Source organism: Pantherophis guttatus, chromosome 1, assembly GCF_059756535.1.
Source record: "Pantherophis guttatus breed Tessera chromosome 1, ASM5975653v1, whole genome shotgun sequence".
NCBI classification, from domain to species: domain Eukaryota; kingdom Metazoa; phylum Chordata; class Lepidosauria; order Squamata; family Colubridae; genus Pantherophis; species Pantherophis guttatus.
This window is the reverse complement of record NC_142063.1, coordinates 274,168,678-274,196,097: the sequence shown is the minus strand read 5'-3', so window position 1 is coordinate 274,196,097 and position 27,420 is coordinate 274,168,678. Positions and strand designations below refer to the sequence as shown.

The window sequence follows — 27,420 nt, the reverse complement described above, 5'->3', positions numbered from 1 at the left end:
CCTTACAACTCATTGATCAAATTTGGGAAAGGAAAATAATAATCTTCATGTCAATTGTCTGTTTTTAGCTAAATTAGGAACAGTGCCCTTATTCCAATTTACATTTCTTGAATGCACTCATGTACGTACATATATGACTAAGCATACACATATTTTCTCATGCAACACTATCCTTATGTGTACTAAAAATAAATTTTAAAAAATATACTAGGACTAAATAAATCAACACCACAAAATATTTGGAAACATAAGCTGATTAAACATAAACTGTATTGAATTTCTCTTCCTAATCACAACAGATGTAATGCTCAGAGAACAGCAAATTGAACATATAGAAATAGTGGAATAGTCCTAATAGTCCTAATAACGTAAAAAAGTCAATTCTGCATCTAACACTGCAAGTCCTAATTAAATCTCAGGCAGATACTATTTCCTTGAGATACTTAACATGAATGCAACTTTTTCTGTTATATATAGTTTTTTATTTTTATAGTTTATTATATACATACATACATACATACATACATACATACATACATACATACATACATACATATATAATTGCTGGCTGCCAGAAAAAAAAAAAGCCTAGAAACTAGTGGATTGTGATTTCACTGAATTAGGGCTGCATAAAAATCTTGGTTTACGTAGGAAGAACCTGGCTAAAGAGAAATACACATAAAGCCTACGAAAAGGAAAGAAAACAAATATATATGTGTATGTATGTATGTATGTATGCATGTATGTATGTTTTCTGAGGTTTTCGCGGGTGTTTGTATGTAGGTCTTTGGTTATTCGGGTTTTCTCCCACGTAAAATTGGAAGTGTCTTGGCGACGTTTCGACGAAGTCTCATTTGTCATCTTCAGGCTGGTGTTTTCGGCTTCATGCTACATTGCTCCTAGAAGCACGAAGCCGAAAACACCAGCCTGAAGATGACGAATGAGACTTCATTGAAATGTCACCAAGACACTTCCAATTTTATGCGGGAGAAAACCCAAATAACCAAAGACATACATACATACATACATACATACATACATACATACATACATACATAAAATAAACTATGAAACTATAATATAATAAATATATAAACTATAAAACTATTGGAAGACATATATAAGCAGAAAAGTTTCATTTTAAGTATCTCAAGGAAATAGTGTGTGTGTGTACACACACACACACACACACACACACACACACACATATATATATATGCCCTATATATATAGGGCACGTAACGTGTGTGTGCTTCCGAACCGGTAAGGTTCGAACCGGTAAGGAAGGTAAGTAGATTTCACCCCTGATATATATATAGTTATATAGTTGTATGTACATAATACCTTCATAAAATTCAATAATATTTTAATTTAAAAAAACTATTTAAATAAGAGATTTTAAGTATTTTGTAATACACAAAATATTTTTTAAGCAACCGGAGCATGTTACAGTATATCATATTCAATTCAATTCATTCATTCATTCATTAATTCTATTGGCTGCCCATCTTACCTGTTGGACGTTGATTGTAATGCAGAGATAAATAGAATATGCACTTCATTGAAAAAAATGAGTAAATTTAGAAGCAATTATTTTAAAATTTAAAACTTAAATTTATTGAATTTCTGCAGGTGCGAGCGTCGTTTTGAAGGTCATATTAGCCGCTGTCATCCATGTGGAATTAGTGTTTCTCCTTGTGGCCAGTTCATCGCTTGTGGATCTGAAGATAAATGTGTATGTATAGTAGTTTACTTCTGACCATATGTGGTATTCTAAGAGTTAACAACTTTCATTTAACCACCAATACAATCTGGTGTACAGACATCTTTCCAGGAGTTTATTTATTAGATTTTTTATCCCACCTGTACTATTTTTTTATAAATAGCTCAAAGTGGGAAACATACCTAATACTCCTTCCTCTTTCTAGTTTCCCCATAACAACTCTATGAGATACGTTGGACTGAGAGAGAGTCATTGGCCCAAAATTACCTAGCTGGCTTTTGTGCCTATAATCAGTTTATTCACAATAGGTACAAATAGTCCTCAATTTAGGACCACAATTGAGCCCAACATTTATGTTGCTAATTGAGAAATTTGTTAAGTGAGTTTTGCCCCATTTTATGACTTTTCTTGCCACATTTGTTAAGTGAATCATTGTAATTGTTAAAGTAGTAACACGGTTGTTAAGTGAATCTGGTTTCCCCATTGACTTTGCTTGTCAGAAGGTTGCAAAAGGTGATCACATGACCCCAGAACACTGCAACCATCATAAATGTGAGTCAGTTGCCAAGCATCTGAATGTAAATCATATGACTAGCAACACATTGATGACTCTAAACTTTCCCACTTTCATAAGTGTGAAAAATGGTCATAAGTCACTTTTTTCAGTGCAGTTGTAACTTTGAAAGGTCACTAAAAGAATTTTTGTAACTTGAGCACTACCTGTATGGGCACTGCTTATACAAAGTTCTCCATAAATTGAAATTCCAAATTTGTGGAATAGCAACACATTGATGACTCTAAACCTTAAACTTTCTTCCAAGAACAATAGTATTACTATTGAATAAATAAGTAACTAATTGCATACAAAAGAATGCCTTAAAACTGACTACATCTCCAATATAAAAAATGGTAATAAAACAGCCTTTTATAATCATCCACTGAAATCTCCAATTAACAGTTTTTGCAGTTTTTAAATAGTATAAAATACACCTCACATTTCTTAAAACCTGGAGACATGTATTTTACAGAGGAGACCAGTGATCGCTAATCTTTTCCGGATTGAGTGCCCAAAGTGCGTGTGCGCAAATGCATGCATACATGCCCAAATCCCCAAAATGCAATGCGTGCACACCCCCGTGCATGCATGCACAGCCCCCCGCATGCCCCCGCGATGCGCTCGCGGCCTCCCAGCATGCGCCCCACCCCACAGCATGCGCCCCACCCCAGTGCATGTGCGGCAGAGACCTGACGACCAGCTGGCTGGCGGGAAGCGCACGTGCATGCGCGGCGGAGCTGAACTGGGGCGACGGCTCACATGCCTACAGAGAGGGCGCTGTGTGCCACCTGTGGGATGCTGCCATAGGTTTGCCATCATGGGAGTGGACTATTCCAATTCTTTATTCTATATTTGTTATGTGTAATTGAAATTGATTTTTGTAATGTTCAAATATTCATGATAGTAAATTGCTGATTGATGTTTATCAAGCTTTCTTCAATACACAAGTGTTTCCCAGGTTCTGGAAGCCATGAAGGCCCCTGTAGACAGTAAGAAAGATAACCTTGACAGAAATATATAAAACTGTTGCTAATAAAGGAGAATATTTGTACCTAGGGTTGAAATGAGTATACATTGATGATGTTACCTTGTATGGATAATGAAAAGTCTGCAAGAAAACAACCACGCTCAGAGAGCACCAAAACCCCCTCATGAACTGTTGACAAAAGAGGCTGCACTTTTTAAGTCCTGAGAAACAAGATAATATGTGGCAGCTGCTCAAGCAGACACCTTTTTGATTCACTGGAATATAAAGAAGAGGAGGGGGGAGTACAGTATAATCAGACAAGATTCTGTTATTAAAGCCAGTCCCAGTCAAAATAATCCTAGTCTTCCCATGGAATTGATTTCTTGGTCTCGTCTACCCATATAATGTAACTAATAAGTATTTTAACTGTTCATATTGCCGTTCATTTGTCTCATCAAAGTTATTTTCCTTTTGCTGTGCTTCAAAGGTTTTAAAGATACCGTTATATACACTGCTCAAAAAAATAAAGGGAATACAAGCAGAAGACATCCGAGATCTGAATGAATGAAATAGCCTTATTAAATACTTTGTTCTTTACATACAGTAGTTTATACACTGCTTAAAAAACTAAAGGGAACACAAAACTACTGTATGTAACGAACAAAGTATTTAATAAGGCTATTTCATTCATTCAGATCTCGGATGTCTTCTGCTTGTGTTCCCTTTATTTTTTTGAGCAGTATATATTACCTGACAGTGAGCACTAAACCATCATGGCAAAATCTGCCCAAAAAGATTTTCCCAGCCATTTTTAAATGGGGATTACTCTGCAGCCTCACTTTGTTATGAGAGTTGGACTCAGATTTTAAGATTCTTCCCAATGGAATGAATTGTTTTATTTGTATTGTAGTTATTTCATAACAAATTAAAATTACAGAGTAGTAAAATAAAAAACAACGAATAAGACAATAAATAAAATAACAGCAGATATACCAAGTTAAATAAAACAAAAATGGCAGCAAGTACAATATGTACTTTCTTATGGTCCTAGTTATAGGTGCCAGTATGAATCAATTTATCTCACTTTGGTACAGACCAGACAAAACTAGTAAAAGCCTTTTCTGTTCTTTTTCCTTTGATTTATGACAACAGAAACAGGACATTAGCAACATTCTTATGTATCTTCTTTTTAAGAAGACAAGGTTTTTCTGCGGTTGAATAGTTTACATAGTTTGAGGATCCCTATCCTAAAACAAGGCTACATATTTTCAGTTAAAATATTTACTAATGTTTAAACATAGAATGTTATAGAAGTAACACAGGAGACTTACATATAAATTGGGTAAATAGATTGTGCTGATATATTTTTGAAACATGATAGGAATTATTGAAAATAATATGGAAATACTTGAGTAGAAAAATGGCTGTTCCAAAAAAAAAAAGATACACCCAATACTTTTTTTTTTTGCATATTTTTAAATGATACCTTATTGAAATGAATACATAATGGAGATATATAATAGAAATGTACATGTAGTATGAAGCAAGAATAGAATCATAGGATTGGGAGAGATCTTGGAGGTCTCCTAAACCAATGTCTTGCCTGTGCAAGAATACTCATAGCATGCCACAACATGACTGTCCAATCCTTTCTTGAAAGATGCCAATGATGGAGCGTCCATGACTTCAGGAGGCAGGATGTTCAAGTTCTCATTGCTCTTTTTATATTTGTGGTGACCAAAACTGGTCACAATTATTTATTTATTTAGTGTATGTCACCAAGTCACAGTATTTCAAGGGCAGTCTGGCCAGGATGAAAAAATAGTACTAGCACTCCCTGTGATCTTGACCTTTCTCGGTGAAGACTGCATTGACTCTTTTGGCAATTGCAACATATTGCTAGCTCATGTTTAAATCTGTGGTCTTTAAGATACTTCTCACAAGTACAATGGCTAAGTCAGGTATCACCTAACTAGATGAGTGCATGTCTCAAAGGTGTTTTTTCAAAAGACAACTGGACTTTTTTGTTTCTTTGAAGACATTTCGCTTTTCATCCAAGAAGCTTCTTCAGTTCTGAGTGAATACTAGGGAATGGAAGGATTTATATTTGTTGCAGTTATCTAGTCATTAGCACTCTTTGTGAGAGTTGTTGAGGCCATTTGGAGGTTTATCTGTGCCCTCAGTCACATGAATAGTGCAGTTGGATGTGGAAACTTCTTCGAACTGCTGAAAGGATTGTGTTGTGATCATGTACATTGGAGAAACAAAACAACGACTTCACAAACACATGGCACAACATAGAAGAATAAACCAATAAGGGCAAGATTCAGAACTCTCTTAGCATTTGAAAGACAAAGGTCATGCTTTTGAAAACAGCAAAGTCCACATTCTGGACAGAGAGGACCCTCTGGTTTGAAAGAGGGCTCAAAGAGGTCATTACCTCTACATTAAGATTGAACAGCCCTCTCTCAATAGAGGGGGAGAGATATGACAGCATTTATCTCCTGTTTACCACTCAGTTCTTTCAGCAGTTCCAAGAAGGTTCCACACCCATTTGCAGCATTTAGGTGACCCTAAGGGCACAGATAAATCCAAAATATACACTCGTCTAGCAGCTAACATACAGACAGCTTCTCATTTGCCAATTGTTCATATAATCTGGATGCAAACAAAGAGTTTATTTTCACATTTAGTCAAAAATATTTTATAGATAAGTAGATAATTTCAATTATTTAAAATTCTTTTGATATTTGTAAAATAATCTCTGAAAAATTGATACACATGTCTGAAAGTAGAGTTATTAAAATATTAATATGAGCAGTATTAAATAGTACTAGACATATGATACAATTAATATCAAATGGTGAATTGTTTTCAGTACCTGTAAGTCATTTATGGCTCTTGCTGATTGCTGGGACAAGTCCTTGTAGTTTTCTTGGCAACATTTTTTGGAAGTGGCTTGCCATTGCCTTGTTTATTGAGGGCTGAGAAAGATCATCTAGCCCAAAGCTTCTAGTTGGCTTTATAGCTAAGCCAAGACTTGGATTCATTGTCTCCTAGTTTCTAGCTGGTACCTTAAACTGCTAAACAGAACTGGTTCTCATTGGTAATATTAAATACAAGATATGTGTGTCTTTTATGAGTAATAATAAAAATGTGATCCAAATAGATTTTGTAAATTCATTTTGTGTTCAAAATGAATAAATGTATAATTTCTGGAGAAGGCAAGTCTATGTATTCTGGGAATATTTTATAGACATCTCTTTTTAAGGGTTTTAAGAGGTTTAAAAGAATCAATGTATTTCTGTGAGAAAAAGCTTATTCCAGTAGCCAATAATGGTACACATTGGGAACTTTTATTTTTATACCTTATAAGTATCCAGGATTTATGCTAATCCTAAAGTTCTCATAGTTAATGCAAATGAATAACAGCAACTAGCAAATCAAACCTCATTGGGTTAGTGTCTGCCTTGGCTGCAGTTGTGGGTTTCAAATCCCGTTGCTATTGGTTTGCTTGTGGATGTGTGCACGCTTGTGCGCGCGATGCTTCTGTGCATGCGCAGAGATGGGTGGGCGGAGCCTCCCGCCACCGGCACTACCGGTTCGCCCAATCCGGGGCAAACCGGTAGCAACCCACCACTGCTTGGCTCCAGTCAAGCAATAGAATGTAGCATTAATAGCAGGTGAGTCCAGACTGGGGTCAAAATAGTCAAGTTGTGGCTATGACTGTATGATCAAAACCCTATCCCTTTTTCATGTGTGTGTGAATACATGTAAAAAATTAAGTAGAATTTAACTTTTTTTTAACCTTCCTCTCCCCCAAATGTCCTTGAGCAAGCATTGGATTGTTGTTCAGTATTATCTTATGAAGGGCTGGACTTTTGACAAGTGTACATTTTGCTAAGAGGGATTTAAAATAAAAAACTCTTGTTCCTTGGTTGGCTATTGGCAACTTTAAATATGTGTTCTTTTTCAGGCTTATATATATGAGAAGCATTCCAGCACCTATTCTTATAAACTGACAGGACATACTGAATCTGTAATCAATGTGGCTTTTAATCCATCATCTCCCCAGGTATTTTTAACTTTTTCCTTTTCCTTACAAATTTTAATTTCTGAATGTTTCTTAATCAAATATTTCATCGCCTCCATTTCTCAGCATTTATTTTAAATTTCCCATTATAATTCCATTGAGGATCAATTATTTTTGCTGTTATGGTTAGGTCAAGTTGGCAATGTATATAATTTCTGATTATCTGGAGGAGCAGGGCATGATCATTGTGACTTTGGACTTTTTTTAAAGTTTAGAATTGAAAAAAATCCAGACTACTTAAAGTCTATATAGCAGGGCTGTCAAACTTGGGTTGTTATGGCAGTGTCACGTGATATATTGTGATTTTTTTTTCCCCCTTCGCTAAACCAGGCTTGGTCAGTGTGTGATGCATCTGGCCTGTGGGTCACAAGTTTGACATCCCTGGTCTATAGTGATTAGTGACTTGAAGATACTTGTCCATTGGTTGTAAGGAAAAGTTGTAAGGTTGTGCTTACAATTAAGATTTTTATTCATCAGTATTTATTTAGGGGTGGCTGAAAATAATTGTTTGTTCGAATTTTAGGGACAAGTAAGAAATATCTGTAATTTCTTGTGACACATATAAAAAACTTCATTAAGAAGAAAGGTAAATATAAAACCTCTGTTTTCTCTGATTTTTATTTCACTTCATTTATTCATTTAATAATCAGAAACACATAATTTCTCACAAGTAAGTCGCATTTTGTAATGTTTCAGGAAATCTTTTCTTTAAAAAAAAGTTTACCAAGTTTGGCCTTGTTTTCACATTGGTATTAAGTAATTTTACTCCTATATTGCATATTTTGGATCATATGAAACATTGAAGCTTTTTTTTAATTAAAAGACCTTGACCCACATAGTTCTAACTGCAATAATTAGAGGTAGAAAACTTTGATATCTGATACAATAATAATAGGAATATTTCCTCCTAATTGAATACTGATTAAAACATTAGCTCAATGTTGGTTTCCCAATATTCCCAAATTGAAACTACTAAATTTATTTGTAAATTATTGACCTATCATCCATCTTATTAATGACAATATAGTTAGCAGAAAGAACAATAATAATAAAAAGACAAGGTTAAAGTTTCAAAAACCTCTGTTAAACTGTTATCGTAATCAACTTGTAGAAAATTTACCATGGCATCTTACCTATCCCAAATCACCCCAAGAATTAAGTGTAATTTGTTCTGCATCAAATATACACATTTGTTTCTTAATACCATCTCTTATCAATTGTTGTCTATTTAAATATAATAATTCAGTCTCCACAATCGGGCTATTTTCCCAACAAAGTCCATATGAAAGTAGTTTTCAGTTAATTGTGACAAATCCATTCCCCAATGTCCTTCAGTCCTCCTAGGAACTTCTCTGAATGTTTATCACTTCTCCATTCAGACAGACTTCTGCTATCGTAAAAGAATGCAGCCTTGAACTTCAGAAAGGTATATGGAATCAGTTGATTCTACCTCTGTACAATCCATATCTCTTTCCAAACTTTCCAAGAGGTCTGCAGCTTTCAAATCACATTCCTTTTGTGAATTTAGTTTATCAAGAGCAACCTGCATTTTAATATTTTCCACTGCTATTATCATTTCATCAAACCTTTTAAAAAAGCTTTCAACTGAAGGCTGCATGTAATCAAAAGGTCTTTTCTGCAAACTAGCCATCCTTCCTTGTCAGTAATCTGAATACTTCGCTGCTCTATGTAACATTGCCAGGAAACAAAGAATGCTAAGGAAATATATTCTCTGGATATTTCTATTCAAAATTAAAAGAAAATTTAAAAAATAATGAAGTATTTTTCAAATTAAAAATGCAAAAAGTCTGTGGTAAGAGTCCAATATTAATGTAAATCAAATGAAAGCACTTTCACCATCCAAGGACTCACCATGTTTTTCCTTTTTTAACTTGTTTGCAAAACAGCATTCGGGAAGCTGGTACAGTTGCTCATTTGCCCATTTGCGTGAAAAAGAAAGCACAGTATCTACAGAAAATAGCAGTGATAACTGTGTTAATTACATGAATCTTGCTTCCATACACCAGGCAGGAAGTAGCTTAGCTTTCGTGTGTCCCAAATGATTCTCAAGGACATGTGCTTCACCCATCACTTCCTACCCTCTATGGACTCCCGCCAATAAATCTTTAGTTACTTATCTACTGAGATGCCATCAAGTTGCTCTGACATCTGGTGATGACTGCTATTTTATTGGCTAATTAATTTTCAAATCTCCATGATTGGAAGAATTTAAAAAAAAACTATTCTACAGCGGGATATCAGAACACTCCAATATTCTGCGAATGAAACACTAATGTGTTTCATTCATTTGTCATTAAAACTAATTGTTTTAATGACAAAAGTCAAAAATGACAGAAGTCATTTTGTCAGTAAAGTACAAGATAAAAGTATTTAAAAAATCTTTCCTTTTTGGACAGGAGAAAAAAATATGCCCAATTTAATTTAAATTGACAGATCTGTATGTATTTATATCTAAGCATCTGTTTATACATGAATATACCGGTAAATAAACCACAGTGTTTCCATTTATAGTGCAAGTTTTATTTGGGTGCAGCTGACACTGAATGATGTTTAGTTATTGAAGTTTAGTTTTCTACATTTAGCATTTTGCATCAGTAGTTTTCAGCATGCCAAGATGTCAGAACTAATAACTAAGGTATAATAAACATGCCTATTTTCTGTGGACAGTATCTGCCATGAAATAATTTAAAACATAGTATTCACTGAAGGAAGTATGATTTATTGAATAAGTGAGGCAGAAGTTGGGGTAGCTTCATTCAGAAATAACAGCTTATGAATAAGGGTATCATCACTGCAGCCACCACATTTTTGTTTGACGGTGCAGCATTTCTTGAGGATTTTTAAAAAATTCAGACAAACTATTTATTTTATTAATTAAATTTAGATGCCACCTAGCACCAAGTGATACTAGATGCTAATCAAGGATAATAAAAATTAATGGAATGAAATGAATTATATCAAGGGTAATAGGACATCCCCAATGAGTATCTGTTGTTATCTTCCAACCATATACATATTGTGAATGTATAGTTATCAGTACTGGATATTTTGTTTATGCCTTCTTATCTTAATAACAAAATTTTGGAATATTATTTAAACTAGTTCTTTGACTATGTGGAGTTGTAGTTACATTTATTATTTCTAGTACTACCTTTTCTGCTTCAGGAATCATGAAATTGTACCAGCATCGCTTTTATATACTAAACAATTGAGATCAATTTCACTGTAATCAGTTCTATGGCTCAGTAATTGGGGAGATCTGAAAGCTTTAATTCAAACATTTTGTAAAATGATTTCCTTTATATGCTTTTTATTTGTTCCCTGTTTTAGGATAAGGAGGCTTGTTATCTCACTGCCAAAGAAAAGTTTAGTAACAGATGCTTATTTATTTATTTGTATATGTATAAAACAATAATCCAGCATCACCTTCTAGGAACTACCACTATCTCTCATGCTCACTACAGCATGGGAGAAGCAGGTGAATTTTTGTGCAGGCGAATCAGAGAGGCAAGGTTTGGGTAGAAAAGATGGACTGAGAGGCCAGAGCTGCCCAGGAGATTAAAAGAGAAGGCTGCTGAAAACGAGATCTGGCCAACAAGATGAGAGATGGGAAGGGAGGAAAGAAGGGAGGGAGGAAGGAAGGACTCTACCATGAAGGGAGAAAGAAGAGAAGGGCAAACCAAGAGAAAAAAGGCCAAAGGAAAGAAAGAACTCTTACATTTGTCACAACAAAGCAAATGCATCAGATAATGGACCAAGATCCAGAATGAATTGAAATAAATCTGTATCTGCTATTTTCTTGACTTTATCTCTAAGTTATATTTCTCTCAGAAACAATATGAGATCCCTGACAGCAGGATACCATATGAGGAGTCCTTAAAAAGAAAGGGCATTTTAAATTGAGCACACAGCTGGTTGCTGTTGCTTCCTCACTATGCATCACTCTAGTCCAGGGGTGTCAAACTCGCGGCCCGTGGACCAGATACGTCACGCGCTGACTATACCCAGCCCTGGTTTAGCGAAAAAAGTCATGATACGTCACGTGACGACGTGAGTTTGACACCCCTGCTCTAGTCAGTGGTCAGAAGGAGGGTTGCTGTTGACTCTAAGAGGGAGCAATATGTTCTTTGCATTAGATGACCATTGCCCCTGGCAAACACTGGCATAACAGACAGACAGTTGAAGAAATGAAAGAGGAGCTATTTTGAGATGGAGGGCTCTTGAGAGTTAAGGATAGTAGAATGGAAATATAATAATTAACCTCCAGCTCCAATTAAAAAAACATGCCTTTTGTTTGAAATGGACTAAAAGACTTCAGGATTCATGTCAGTAGCTATTGGATAGAATAAACTCACTTCAGGGTAGATAGAGTAAGTGCTCAAAATAACAAGGAGAAAAAAAATCAAATAAGGAAATAGATTTTAAAAAAACAAAACAGTTCCAATGTCTAAAATATCTAAGTGCCGATTGTTGGCAGCACATATCAACCCTTCTAAAAACCTGCAATGACTGAGTGCAATATTCCACCTTGAAAGGAAACATCAGGAAGTGGTTTCCTGTGCAAATCTTATAAAAATGAAATCATTCAACTTCAAAATATTGATGGCAAACCTTGTGGAGGTTTTCTAATGGCAATGTAAATGACAGTTTTCTCTTAAGATTGATTACATGTAGGTTGGAGAGAATACACGTATTGAAATCTTGTTTTCCTTTCTGCCAGATGTTCTAGCTTTCCATGTCAGCTTTAACATAATAGCCAATAAGAGATACATAGGGTTTGTTTTCAAAATACTCATTGACACCTCATATATGACAAAGGACCGAAATTATTAGTTATGCTGTACACAAGAGTTGCTTATATTATAGGTGTGTGAGTTCAGGCCCCAATGATTAAATGTGCACTTTCAGGAGAAATTCATCAATAGCCACTTTATCTGGGATGTTCAAACTAGCTTATCTAGCTAATCCAAAATATGCTTTACCTGATTATTTCTCTCATACTACCATAATGAGCTAATGGCAGATATATGTGGCAGGGTGAGGGGAAGATTAGACTAGGGAAATGGCAAAAAAAAAACAAAAAACCCTCTAGTGTGATATCTCCAGTGACATATATTTTAAAGTTAAACTTATGAGAAAGTTTGTTCACTGTTATCATCTCTGATTCATCTTTAAAGATTTAGAAATGGAACTCAGTAGCCTTGAATCAAATTTTAAGGTATTGCAAAATAGGTAACAATTCCATTCTGGGTTGTGAAGAATATTTTACAAAATAACTGAGAACTGGCAGAAAAAAAAATATAGAATGGTTTCATTAAACATAGGTCTGAGCCTACTTAATGTGTAGGTCATCCATTTCATGGTAGCTTTCCAAATAAGAGTCAGTGCAAATGCTTGAGATCAAAGGTATGAACTATATCAATAGTTATTACAGGTAGTTCTCAACTTACAATCACAATCGAGCCCAAAATTTCTGTTGCTAAGCAAGCAACAGTTATTCAGTGAGTCCTGCCCAATTTAATAATCTTTTTTTTGCCATAGTTGTTCAAGTGAATCACTGCAGTTGTTAAGTGATTCATGCAGTTGTTAAATGAATCTGGCTTCCTCTATTAATTTTACTTCTCAGAAGCTGGCTGGGAAGGTTACAAATCGTGACTGTGTGACTCCAAGATAGTGCAACAGTCATATAAATACAAGCCAGTTGCCAAATGCCCAAATTCTGATCACATGACCATGGGGATGCTGCAACAGTTATAAGTGTGAAAACTAGCCATAAGTCACTTTTCCCAGTGCTAACGGGGATGTAACTTCGAACAGTCACTAAATGAACGGTTGCAAATCAAGGATTATCTGTCTTCAAAAGTGGTTCTATAATTAAGAAGCTCAGACCAGTGCTAAACATTCTGTATTTTTTTCCTACCACTTCCCAGTCATTCTGATGAAAAAAAATGCTTTAGAAATTATTTCACAGAATAGATTATTTTATAACTGGATTACAGTATTTATCCATTTAACTACAAGCTGACCTGGGGGATTCTGGGAGTTGAAGTACATACATCTGAAAGTTGCCGAGTTTGAAACAACTGAATTATGGTGACAAGTACCCAAAGTCTATACATCAATTAAATTTAAAGGGAGAGATTCCTCTGAGCTTTGTGAGTAGTGGTGCTGCTGTCATTAGTAAGACAATCCTGTACTTTTCCTTGCTAGAGAGAAATGTGGATAAATCATTCACTCAGTTTCTCTGCCCATTTAATCAAGACTTCCAAAGTTGCCATGTCAAAACTAAACAGATTTTGATATCACAGCATTTCAACATCTTCACATGTGACCTGAAATTTCAGCTGTCTTCTAAAACCAAACTCATGCAACATTTCAACAAATCTAATTTTGTGGAGCTGGGGAAGGCATTCTTTTGTTACACATACTTTTCATTTTGATAGGATACAATAAAGAGGCTTGCTTCTATGTGAACAGGTGTAGTAATGCAACATGGGAAGACTATTAAAGGATTTTGGTAGATTGATTGCCTTTCTGATATTATTCATCAAAATTTGTTTGCAAACTATTCAAATTGCAATGCAATCACAATTTTTCACATTGAAAACAGATTTCACCTTTGCTACTTAACAAGCAAAAACCATCAATATATTACAAGGGAGAAAATCATTCCTAATACCGGTATGTTTTTTAAAAAAAATTGTTCTTTTGTACCATATCCAAAATTTTGAAGTTACTTCCTTCTTAGAGAAACTATTTGATTTAATCTTCCACATGCAAGAAGTTGCCCAAAATAGATCCTTATCAAAACAAATTTTCAAAGTCAGCGTTCAAGATATTTTGTTCTTTTGTTTCATTCTTCTGCTTAGCAGAGTTATTTTCCTAAGATTAAGCAAGCCTTGGCTAAACCAAGAAATCTCTTTTGCATATTAATGCAGTTCAATGTAGGACTTTCTGCATTAATCCAAAAGTCTTTATGTATTTTTCAATATGTACTTTCAACAACCTGCCATTTCAAAATCCACAAGTCTGTCATCATAACCTAAGGAAAGTTTCAGTTTTCATACATGTTAAAAAAGGCAGCTGCTGAATATCACAAGTACTTCCAAAAGCATCCAGGGTAGTGGTATAATGTCTGACAAAGAAACTATTTTCATTCAGCAAGAATATTATTTTTTCCCCCGGATGGCACTGTCCCAAATTTATCAAAGATGAAGGATCACGGGGATTCTGTCAAAAATTTGGAGGTTTGAAAAAAAAACCTTGAAAATCCAGTGAACTGAAATAATAATATGAATAGCGGCATGGCAGTTTTCCAACTGTGGTTTGGAAAAATAGTGAAAGATTCAATTCCATCTTAGTTTCCCATTAAGTGAAAGATGCTGGATGGTAAAATCATTTGACTAGCAGTAGCTTTCTCTTTGGAAAATGCATGGTATGTGCCAGGAATGGGGAATCTATTTTAGCCCAGGGCTGAATTAGCTCCAGGCAAATTCATTGGGGCTACAGGCAAGAGGCCTTAATGTGCTTTTCCAGAGCTATCTACACATTCTCAGTCACTCTCTTCTTTCCCTCCACTGATATTCATTTTATTCACACCTAGCTTGTTTTTATAAGCTACTTGTCTTCTTCTGAAAAGTCCCCCTTCCACAAAGAATAGGCCTAGTGAGGGCATTTCAAAACATCACTGCAGAGCAAGATTGGCTCTCTGAAAAGAACTTCAGTATTCATTTTTATTTTATTTTAGCGTCAAACAGAGAACCATCCTTACCTGTTAACAGGTCTAATTGGTGCTATACCATCTTAGGTTCTGAAAAGCGAGCCAGAGGTTGAGCAAACAACTTGCAAGCCTGAGAATATTTTGCTCATTATCTGCTACTTCACTGGTATAATAACTTTCATCTCTGTTCCCGTCAATTTCCCGTCAATTCCCATCTAGGAAATTGATGTTTCCTAGAATTTGCACTTAGTTACAGCTTTTGAAATTGAAGTAATCGCACCACCTTGTCATTCTTTCTCACAACTATATTTAAGTCTGTGATATAGGACTGCAGCCTAAAGATTTAGCTTTTAATAGTTAAGAATTAGGCTTTTAAAAAGTGAGTCCTAAAAAGTTGCCCTTTTCAAGCATAAAGGAAAGCTATTTGAAAGCTTGCCATTGAAGAAATTGCCTCTTATTAATGATTAGAACAAAGGGACATCTTTAAATTTGTCATTCAATTTTTCAGTCTAGAATTTCTATATTATAATAATACAGAAGAACAAAATTAGCTTAGGGGAAAAAAATAAGCCAATATATAAACTACCACAATTGTGAAACATCTGGGTTCAGTTTGCATTTTTATTATTGTTTGGAAGCCAGAATGATTTTTCAATGAAATGTAAATTACTTGCATTTCTAAAATGTAATTTATCAATTTGGTACTAGATGGTATATATACGGTTGACACAAAGTTATGAATATTTTAAGAATCTGATTGCAATTTGCAATTAAAACTTTGTTTACAAGAATTCAAACTTGAAATATTAATACCATTCAACTTAAAAATGAACCAAACCCCAGAAGATACTATATTCAGTTATGTAAAACCACAGTGTACTTGCAGTCTCCTTTATCATGCCATTCTCTTTTTTTCAAATGAGAAATTAAGACCTAGGAAATTGAATATGATATGAATTGAGTTTGTAACTAAAAGGGTCTAAAGTCTAGTCACAATTGATTAGGAATATTTATAATCTGTATGTCAGCATTCCGACAGATGCCCTAATTAATCTTGATTATTCACCAATCCTTTTCAGATGCTGAGGAAAGAATTATCAGGATTAGATTAATGTATGTTGGGCAATGTATCGTAGCAAAAAAAGGAACATGTAAAAATCCAAAAGATACTTGGGTTACATAAGATAAGTGCTTACCTTTTTACTCACAGCTGCACAATCAATTTAGTACTACATTACTGCTATAAATGTATCTGCTTTCCTTCTATCATTTTGTTCACAATTTAAAAAAACAGTATCAGTTATTCTGCATAATAGTGAAAGCTGTAACACAATTGATATAATACTGAGAATAAGGCAATAATTCGAAAATCAAGTCTGATATTGTCTGACGGTAGGGAAAAGGAAGGGAAGTAAGATGGAAATGCTGCTCTAATTTAGGAAAATTCTAATTGAAATCACAAAAAACTGCTAGGTCACCCCTCCCCCCCCAATTTTTCTATAAACTGTAGAACTAGAGATGGGTTTCGTTGGAGGATCAGATTGAAAAGTGGACACTAAATAACTCTTGACTTACATCTTTTCCCACTGTTGCAATAGAGACAGAGCAATCTACCTGAGGCAGGAAATTGTCTCTGGGTGGAAAAAGTTTGTAAAGAAGTAACTTGATTCCCAAGTTTAATAGTAGCAAATTGGTAGGTAATATACTATGGTATTAAACAGGATTTGAACCCAATGTACGAACAGGAACTGTATTCAAAGGCATCCTCAGAATCCAAGGCTTTCATCAAAATGATAAAACTATTGTTACACTGTAAGCTCCATCCCTCTGTTATTTATCCCCCTGTGGATGCAATAGAACAGGATCCCTAATCCATGAACTGGCACAGGGTCGTGGCATGCCTTGAACTGGACCACGCAAACTGGTCCACACCCCATCCGCGGGATGTAGGGAGCACACAAAATCATGCCCCCTCCAGTCTGCGGAAAAACCTCTGTCCACGGAATCAATCACTGGTGCCCAAAAGGTTGGGGGCCACTGCAATAGAAGACTCACTGTGGGAAGTATTAAACAATGACCAAGATTCCTATTGAGATTTGGCTTCTTCTCACCAGTCCTTGCTCTGAGCAGAGGTAGTTATGTTTAACTTGCTACTACTTTATAGGTAATCATGGAAAAGGAGAAAAGGCCTAAACTTTTTTTATGTTTTTGGGTAGGATTGTTTAGAGTAGTAGGGTTGGTTGCATCCCTGCTATTCCTTCATTTTTGATCAAACTACAAAGAATGTAACCCCATTACAAATACATCAGAGAGGTTGGAACAACAGTGTGTGATATATTAATTAAGATATCTAAACTTTCTCCTCTGCCTTATCTTTAAACTTCAGCTATTCTCGGAAAGTGTCTTTGATATTATTTGTGTGAAGGTTTTTCCATCCTCATTGTATCAACTTTTGGCCAGCAGTGTTTTCTGTTGATGAAAAGACTCCTAGGATTAAGCAATTTGGTCCTTAAAGAGACATTGTAACCATATTGCCAGTTTTTTTTCCAGGTTTGATGCTATTATTTTGATAGGATTAAAATTGGATAAGATTCATGGTGTCTTTGGTCACGTTACTATGAACTTTGCAGTTGTTGCAGTATGAAAAATAAACTGTTCATTGTTTGTGATTCATTGTGTGTTCATTGCACTTTTCTCATGCTCTTTTGTGAAATTAACCAGGGTGGACTGGACTTGAAGTCTTGAGAAAAGCTGAGTTCCTTTGAAGAAATCCAGTTTAAACCAAATTATTTAATATAAAAGGACTTATCGTAATATAAAATCTGCCTTTGTGAGTCAACAAAGCTAATTCATGTTGTCACGTGCTCATGCCATTGAGCTTATTTTTGCCTTATAATAATACAAATAATTACTTATTTATTTTATAAATATTAAAATGAATCCTTGCTTGATTTTAACCATATATAGAGAAACAATACATACTGATGCAGTTGCACAGACAAGCAGCCATTCCAAACATGAAGAAAAACCACATATTTGAAAAGCTAACCTATTAAAAGTTTGCTTTGTAAAAGTGTGCCACATAGGTCATTGTAGTGTAAGCAAATTTGTATTATGAAAATTAGAGTAGGAAAAATACCGAATTAAAAAGGAAGTACTTTTTCTATTTAGCATCCCAAAGAAACCTGACATATTTTCCTTGGACTTCAAACTGGATTTTCAGCAGAGGGCACTCTGCTGTAAAGAAAGTTATTCAGCATCGTAACAGCAGTTTAGTGATTAATCAAACAAACACCCTCTTATCTGGGACTATCAAAGATTTGAAATTTCCTTATTTTAGTAATGGTGATAGACTAAGAGAAGTAGAAAAAGGTAATGTTGGCCTTAAATCAAGATTGCTTGATGACTGCATCAGTGTAATTTTTATGGTTTACCTGGCAACAATAGTATGTTGTAGCAAGGTTGGTATCTGAAAGCAGCAGGGAGGTGTACAATTGCCCTGGGAAGTGCTTTATAATTAACAGGATCACCCTTATTCCCTAGGTGTTAATGCAGGTAAAGAATGAGGCCAGATTGGAGGCTCAGAAGTCCAAGTTGATTTTAATGGCCTCTGGAGATATTAGCTCTACCCCATAGCAGTGGTGAAATCCAATTTTTTTTATTACCGGTTCTGTGGGCGTGGCTTGGTGGGCATGGCTTGGTGGGTGTGGCAGGGGAAGGATACTGCAAAATCTCCATTCCCTCCCCACTCTGGGGCCAGCCAGAGGTGGTATTTGCCAGTTCTGCGAACTACTCAAAATTTCCACTACCAGTTCTCCAAAATGCTCAAAATTTCCGCTACCGGTTCTCCAAAACTGTCAGAACCTGCCGGATTTCACCCCTGCCCCATAGTCTTCCCTGCTCTTAGTTGAGCAACAGAGTTCTTGATTTCTATCACTGTCAGTCATGCCCACATTGTCAGATTTTCAATACTTTAGCCTGGATACCTATTTTCAACAGAGATGTCGGTGAAGAGATACTGAAAGTATATTTCCCATATCATGGGGATTGGAGGTGGGGAATGTGACAGTCAAACCTGGATGGAACATTGCTTTGAGAGCTTGGTGTGATATGGCAGAATGAGGCTGAGTCATTGGATTTGACTTCCTGAACAAGTCGTGCTCAGTTGCTTTTCATGGCTTCCTTTTCCTTGCACGCCAGCAGCTGTTTGTAGCTTTTCTGCTGGAGATGGTCCATGCAGCTATCGTTGTGGTATCAGATACACAAGCCTGTTAGTAGTATGAAGTGCTTTTTTTTTTTGGCAGCAACACAGGTTTTTTTTTTTTTTTTTGCTTTAATTTATATGCAGCCCTTCTCCGGTGACTCGGGGCAGCTTACAATGCATTAAGCAATAGCCTTCATACTTTTGTATATTTATACAAAGTCAGCTTATTGCCCCCACAATCTGGGTCCTCATTTTACCTACCTTTGAAAGGATGGAAGGCTGTGTCAACCTTGAGCCTGGTGAGATTTGAACTTGCAGAAATTGCAAGTAATTGCAGTAATTGCAAGCAGCAGATGTTAATAACAGTGCTTTAGTCCACTGTGCTAGCAAGGCTCTTGGTCCTTTTCAAACTATGGCTTGGAGTAGTGCTGTTGTTGTCTCAAAGGTGCACTGTTAAGATGAATTAGATCCTGGTGAAGTTCTCTAGTAAGGGTGCTACCGTTCTGCAAGAGTACATTAGGAGACCAGGAAAGACCAAAGATACTATAGGTAATCTGAGGTCAGTAGCTCAGTTATCTTTTTATTTTGATGGGGATCCACTTAACTTGGCAGTAGATTCTTCCTGTTGGCATCAGAAACGGGTTGTTGGCAGTCTTCAGTATGCATTTCTTGAGTGAAGACATTTAACTGGAGCAGGATGGGGAAATGATTGCTGGCAAACTCAGACATACCTTCTAGGGCCTTAGCAAAAGGGAAAAGGTCCCTAGAGGCAATTATATAGTCAACAGTCTTCATTCTGGAGGCAGATAGATAAGTGAATTTAGCTGGATGGTCACGTTCAAAAGCACCATTAAAAATGTGGAGATTTAGCCCAAAGGGGCTTTGACCCAATCCGAGACCTGCAAAGTTTGATTTCTGATCTTTTGAACAATGGATGATGAGGAATCCATCAGATTCAGGGTTGGGAAGGGGACATTTGTACTATGTATAGTGAGTGTGGTCACTGGGCCAAATCTAGCATTGGGGCCCAGAGGTGGGTTTCAGCAGGTTCTGATCAGTTCTGGAGAACCAGTAGCGGAAATTTTGAGTAGTTCAGAGAACCGGTAGTAAAAATTCTGACTGGCCCCACCCCATCTATTCTCTGCCTCCCAAGTCCCAGCTGATTGGGAGGAAATGGGGATTTTGCAGTAACCTTCCCCTGGATTGGGGTGGGAATGGAGATTTTACAGTATCCTTCCCCTGCCACGGCCACCAAGCCATGCCCACCAAGCCATGCCACGCCCATCAAGCCACGTCCACAGAACCAGTAGTAAAAAAAATTGAAAACCACCACTGTTGGGGCCCCTCCCATGACTATAGTATAAGGTCAGCAGCAGCAGCACCACAAGGCTCTGATGTGGGGTATCTGCTTTATTGAGGACATATAAGCATTTATTATCAACAGACATGGTGGTTTGGACTTCCGGTTTGCTTTTCGTAGCCACCAGACGGTCTCTCGGGACCGCCAGCCCCTTCGCCTGTAAAGAGCCGCCTGTACAGCGCAAAGGCGGCTCGAAAAACCCCATTTCCAGGAGGAAATGTGGGATAGAGCAGGTGAGTGTAGGTAGAGCTCTCCGTAGCCCCCAGGGTTTTTTTTTTACTCTTGGGGGCGGGCGGAGGAAGCTCCCTATAGCACTCGCCGCCCGCTCCGGGCGTTGGGAGACTTCTGCCTTTTTGCAGAACAAGGCTACGAAGACAAGCTTTTTAAGATATTTAACAGATTAACTAAAGATGATGAGATTTGGATCTGGACCTGTGACCCTAAATTGCAAGTATTAATACTTATTTCGCAAAGGATATTCAACAAAGTAAAAAAGACCTTTTAAAATGGCGATTGCCGAAACTGGAGCAGGGAAGCTGAAAAGAGAAAGTCCTTCCGTTTCTTATTAAGTTACAAAGCAGCAGAATAAATGCTCCTGGCTACATCTGAAGGGATATGAGCTGGACCTGTGACCCTGAATTGCAAGTATCTCACTTACTTTATAACAATTATTGAAGAAGGAAAAGGAAAAGGAAAAAAAGAATCTTTAAAAAGGGCAATTGCCGAGGCTTGAGAAGGGGCTGAAAGGGAGAGTCCTTCCGTTTCCTATTGAGATACAAAGTAGCTGAATAAATATTTTTGGCTACACTTGAAAATAAAGCTCTACTTTTGTGTTTTTTCTCTTCCTGGAGATCTGATATTGATCTTGGTTGGAAAGAAGTTTTTTTTTCTCTGCTGCCTCTCTTTTCTTTTTTTTTTTTAAAAAATAGTTTGTCTGTGTTGAAATATGGCATTAAAGCCGGACAAACAAGCAATGGGGGGGGGGGATTCCCCCATTAACAAATTACGTGATCAAGTTTTAAAGCTCCAGTCTCAGAAAACTGATTTTAATATAATTGAATTTCTTTTGGAGGAGATTGTAAGAAGGGATGAGATTGTGAATCAGAACTTTGAAAAATTTAAGCAGGAAATTAAAGAATTAGTGCAATTAAAGTTTGATATTCTGGATCGAAAGATTATAAAAATGGCTAATGGCTTTGCAGAATTTATGATTAAGTTGGATGAAAATACTAACTTATTAGAGTCTAAAGTGGAAGAAATTGAGGACAATTTGGATAATAAAATACAAAAAATTGAAAATGATTTGACAAACATTCAAGACAATAGCTCAGAAGAAAAACCTAAAATGGAGGTTGAACAAAAGTCTTGTAATGCAGAAAATTTACAACAACGGATTGAAAGAGAGGTCCTAATGGTGCATTACAATTTTACAGAATATGCGATCAGACTCAGAGGTTTGCAGGAAAATAACAGAGATGATTTAAGGAAAATATCTTCTGAAATTCTGGCCGGGATTTTAAAGGTTCAACCTGAGGAAGTGTTTTGTAGGATTGACAGAGTTTACAGAATAAACTCCTGGATTGCAAAGCAAAGGCAATTGCCTAGAGATGTGGTGATTTATTTTACAGATAAAGAAATTAGGAATAATATTGTGCAAAATTCCTTCAATTCTACTTTGCAATTGTATGGAAGAAAGATATGGATCTACAAAGAGCTCCCCCCCCCAAGATGTTAACGGAAAGGAAGAAATTTGGTTTTCTGGTGACTGAGCTAAAATACAGAAATATTCCATTTAGGTGGGATGCCCCAGTTGGCATAATATTGAGATATCAAGGAGAAAGATACCAATTAGATACTGTTGAAAAAGCGGAAGAATTTTATCAAAAAATTTTGAAAATGAACTTAACATCTATAGGCACAATACAGGATAAGCAGAAGGAGTTGGAAATAAAGGGAAAACATCGAATTACAGAGGTTGCGGTAGACAAATTGCCTTTGGATTCTCTCGATACCCCAGCTGGATTATCTACAAATATGAGAGAAGCGGCATCTGATTTCAACGTGATGATTCACCAAGTTAAAGATAAGTATGGAAATCAATTAGCTGATATACAATTGGCAAAAAAGAAATATGAGATACAAAAACAAAACCAACAAGATCAACTTATAAAGCAGAATGAAAACCGATCAGTTGATATACAACTTGTAGAAAGGAAAACAGGATGGAAATTAAACCCACAAAAAGAAAAGAAAAAAAGAAATAGGTCTCATAAAAACAGAAATTTCTAAATTAAGCAACGGTGAAGCCAGTGATTTTTAAAAAATGAATGAATATGTGAAAAGATAGTGGAGGCGAAGTATTGGTTAATATCATCCTGAGGACAGTGACAGACCTCTGCAATGCCGTAATTTTGGGATGTGAAAAGAGCCTTAAACTGTTGGATTTGAATTATCTATTTTGGATTTCTTTCTTGTATTGATAAATATATTATAACTATTCTGAGCTACAAGGCAAGAGAGCTACGTTGGGGCATGCAGAAGATCTGGTTGTTACCCATTAGGATGATGGGAATTAATAATCCTGATGAAAGCCACAATTACAACTATATGGAATATAATCATAATGTCACTCGGGTGGTTGTTTTTACTTTTATATATATATGAGGATATTCATTACTGATGGGGGCAGATGATGACTGAAGACTTTGAACAAACTGTTGCACCAGGATGCTACGTTACCCAATTATGGATGAGGGACTCAACAATCCAGTGGAAAGACATCAAAGAAGATATTATATGGATTATAAATTTAAAGTTATTGTCTTTTTTTTTTTTAAATAACGGAATATATACATATATATATATATATATATATTAGCAGAGTGGGCAGTGGATTAAAGATATTAAGAATTGTTGTGCATGGTAATTTTGTAGGAAAGTGGGTGGAAATATGTTAGTCTACTGATTGATTAGCTTAAGAAAAGGGATGTTTAAGTGATATATTTAGGGCAGTGGAGGAAATGGATAGAGTTGAATAAATGTTAAATTAGGATTTATGGGGAAGGCTGCTTTGAAATGTTATATTAATATACACAAAGAATAAATGTTAAAGTAGGATTTATTATATAGTCTTAAAGTGGAAGGTTGCTTTGAAATGTTGTAATAATATATAGATATAAGTTTTGGGGAGGACAAAAAGGGCAGATTATTGCTAAATTGGGAGTTATAATAATATTATGCTAAACTAGAAGTTATCATACAATGTTATAGCAGACTGCTTTTTTTTGAAATGTATGGTAAAAGGGGAAAGTAACAATATTAATAATATTTTTAGTAAGTAAGGGTCAGTATATAGAGGAGGGAGTAAGGCGATGGTAAAATATTATGTAATCTGTTATGAATTAGGTTTTTGGTGTGAAGAAGTCACGGGGGGATGGGTGGCGAGGGGGGGTTAGGGAGGAGGGGGGGAAGGAAAAAAGGGGGGAAAATTTGTATTTGAAAACTTTTTCAATAAAAAAAAAAAACAGACATGGTGGTTTAATTAACATTGGTATGCATATGGTTTGAATGGACAGAAGGGCCTTGACATGGCATGCACCAAATGCTAATCAGATCTTCAGTGCTTTCCATTTTTTGAGTAGAAATGTTCAAATCTATAGTCATTCCCCCCTCCTCTTCCTTCTTCAAAATGGACTCTGAAAACAGACTGAAAATATCTTGAGCCATTTATCAGCAAAAGAATGTGTATATCCGATATATTGAATGAAGCAGTCATGAAATTAGTCATAAACTTTTAGTTGACCTTTATTTTTACAGACTATCATTAAATTTGGAAGTTTGAGTTTCTAGTATTTGTTGTATTGAGAGTTGCATCACTGTATTGCATTGTTCATCCAGCCTCTAGATAAATTAATAATTAATAAACAAGTATGTACACTGACCACAAGATAACATTTTGAACCTTCTGTGATGGTTTGGAAAACAGATATCTAGATTTGACTCACTTCAGAATCATTTCTTTAACTTGAATTTGACCGATAGCTTTGCTTCAGGAACATTCAGATTAGCTTTCATCTTAACCATTAATTGCGAGGAGGAAAATGAAACTAGTTTTGCTTAAGTTTGAGACATAGGCATAAAATGTATAGGCATAATTCATCTCATTTCTGGGGGGACTGAACATTTCCAGTTGAAGATAAAAATGTGGGAAGAAGGTTCTCTGTCTTTCTTATTTTTGGTACAGGCTGCTTTTAAATTGGGATTTGTAGACTAATTTTTCTGAGTGCCGAAGTGTGTCACAATATCAGCAGATAATGCACAGAGATTTATACAAGAGCAACACCTAAATTTTGTTGGGGCCAATTTTAGCAATTTGTCTTGGGAGTCAGAAATACAGAAAAAATAAAAATACAACAAAAATCTTGTAAATATTTAATACTTTAATGACCCTGGTTAGAAGAGGGACTTGTAGAGAACACAGAAGCATAAGTATCATGTCAGTGAAGCTCACCCTACATTATGGTTATATGTTATATGTATATGTATAGGTTATAGGTATATGGTTACCTATAGTACAAAAGGCCTCTTTGACTAAGAAGACAGATTTGTTCATCAATCACAAAAGAACATCTCCAATTCTTTCTTCTTCATTTCTTCTCACTGATGTTTCCTTTATATTAAAAGGAATGTATTATATCTGAGAAAATAATACTGGAAGTTATGAAGATATAATAGTTCTGCTTGCCTTTGATTTTCCAAATTCTTCACAAAATATCAGAATGATCCAGATTCACAGTAGGACAATGTAGAGTTCTTCTTCTTTTTTTTTTTTTGCTTCACTTTGGCAGAATCCTGGTCTGTCCAAAGCCTAATGAAGGACTAGCCTAATTCCAGTGTATTTCCATAAGTAAGAGTCAGCTGTATTATCTGATTTAGATCAAAGTATAAAGCAAGGTCAAGTTTTGTTCTAATCAAATTTGACCCCTGATGATTAAATAAATGATTTGCCCTTATATTCTTCTGAAATGTGTTTTCAAATAGCCTACAGCTCTGCCTATTTCTAATTTCTGGATGGTCTGTTATTCAAATATTACCTAGTTTTGATCCTGGATTCAAATCCCAGATGAATACCAATGTACATTGGGTGACTTTGGGACAAATAGGATATCATAATAAAACCGGCTCAACAAGGCTGCTATGAACGGAGAAGTGAATAATAAGGAGACATACATGCTACTCAGCAGAAAAAAGGCATGAGATATACAGTATATTCAATGAGAATACTTAATATGCCGCTATACAGTACAACTATACAAGGCCATGAAGAGGCTTACAAAAATTGGTATCCATATGGCACCATATGGCAACATAATTAATTTACAGCAGTGTAATGAGTTCTAATCCAGTCTAATCTCAACTGTGAAAGGAGATCCCTGCTGCCTTGTGAGAGCTTTTCAATTCTGCAGCTGTGAGAAGAAGAAAAAAATGTTTCAGTAAGCTGTAGTCTGTGTTTCATAGGACGTGTTTCATAGGACGTAGGCTACTTTTGCAGAGAATCTTTGTTGCTGTTGAACATATGTTGAAATGGATATAAAGTGTTTCATTTTCATGTGGATGTTCCATAATGCAGCTTTTCCATGGTGTTTTGGCCCATCGATATATAAACTAATCGTGGCTCTTTTCTTTTAAATTACAGCTCGTTTCGGCTACCTTGGATGGCAAATTGCAATTGTTTCTACCCCAATAACAATCAGCCCTGACATCTTTGGTGTTTCTACAGTGAGAATTAAACTTCTTGAAAGAAAAAAAAGATTGGTAGCTGAGCATGGTAACTGGGCAAACTGTAGCAAATTTTAGTTAAATAGAGTCTTCCAGATTTGTTCTACTATTTGTCAACCAACTGGGATTTGCTTTTAAAAAAAATCTTACCGCTGGAAAAGCACATTGATACCAAATGATAGATTTTTAATATTTTGTGGGGTTAGGTTATTTTTAGCTCAAGAGTTAAGTTTCCGTAGTGTATAAATTTTTAATGATATTTTGGATGGTTGTTTTATAACCACCCAATTTTTTATTATTACACAAATTAAATAAAACTTTTGTTATTCAGTTGCTTGCTAACACCTAATCCTCAATAATAAAGGAACAGTCTACTCATTCCTGTTGCATCTTGATTTAATTACAGAGACTGTCTGAGATGCTAAGTATTTCCTCTGCATTTGGATATGCTAGCAATATTTTAATATATTTCTTGTACCTTTGATTTTATGTGGTCAATAGACACTATTATGCAATGGATTTCTCCTTTTTCTCTAAAAATTCTTTAGTTGACTAATGGAAGTAGATGTAACATATGGTTCTTTTTTTTTTAAAGAATCATAGAAAATGCAACTTTCTCAACAGACTGTTAAAATATCAATAAAGACAGGTATTTTTTGCAGGATTTTAAAAAGTTAATTTTCAACTATGCTTAATGTTCTTTCACACAACTGTAAATCTCCTGGAAGAAAGTAAAATAAGTTAATAAGGTAAACTAAGTAAAAATAATAGTTTCACCATTCTCAGACCCTTAACAATGGAAGTTCAGTCAAAATAAAGATCACTACCATTTAAGACACATTTATTTAACTAGTTGTGCTTTCCATAATATGGAAACAAGTGATCATCTGAATACAAATTCTTCAGTAAACTAGTCAGAAGATTTTTAAACAATAGGGTATAAGTGCTCAAAATGTGTTTAATTAATTGGGGGTAGTTCAGGGGTAAAATTTACTTAC

At 35.6% G+C, this 27,420-nt stretch overlaps 1 protein-coding gene across 6 annotated transcripts in view; it reads left to right on the top strand.

Annotated features, from left to right (window-relative positions):
- The window catches only part of WDR27 (WD repeat domain 27), a 74,210-nt gene extending 47,410 nt beyond the window's left edge, over nucleotides 1-26,800 (top strand). For 4 of the 6 annotated variants that reach the window (XM_034428413.3, XM_034428412.3, XM_034428415.3 and 1 more), the window contains exons 23-25: nucleotides 1,633-1,735; nucleotides 7,223-7,321; nucleotides 26,340-26,800. In XM_034428413.3, the coding sequence (XP_034284304.1) occupies nucleotides 1,633-1,735; nucleotides 7,223-7,321; nucleotides 26,340-26,390 (253 nt within the window). In that variant the 3' untranslated portion in view covers nucleotides 26,391-26,800. The remainder of the gene's footprint in view (nucleotides 1-1,632; nucleotides 1,736-7,222; nucleotides 7,322-26,339) is intronic. The other 2 variants (XM_087882928.1, XM_034428414.3) reach the window with 1 other exon arrangement.
- Nucleotides 26,801-27,420: the final 620 nt, after the last annotated feature.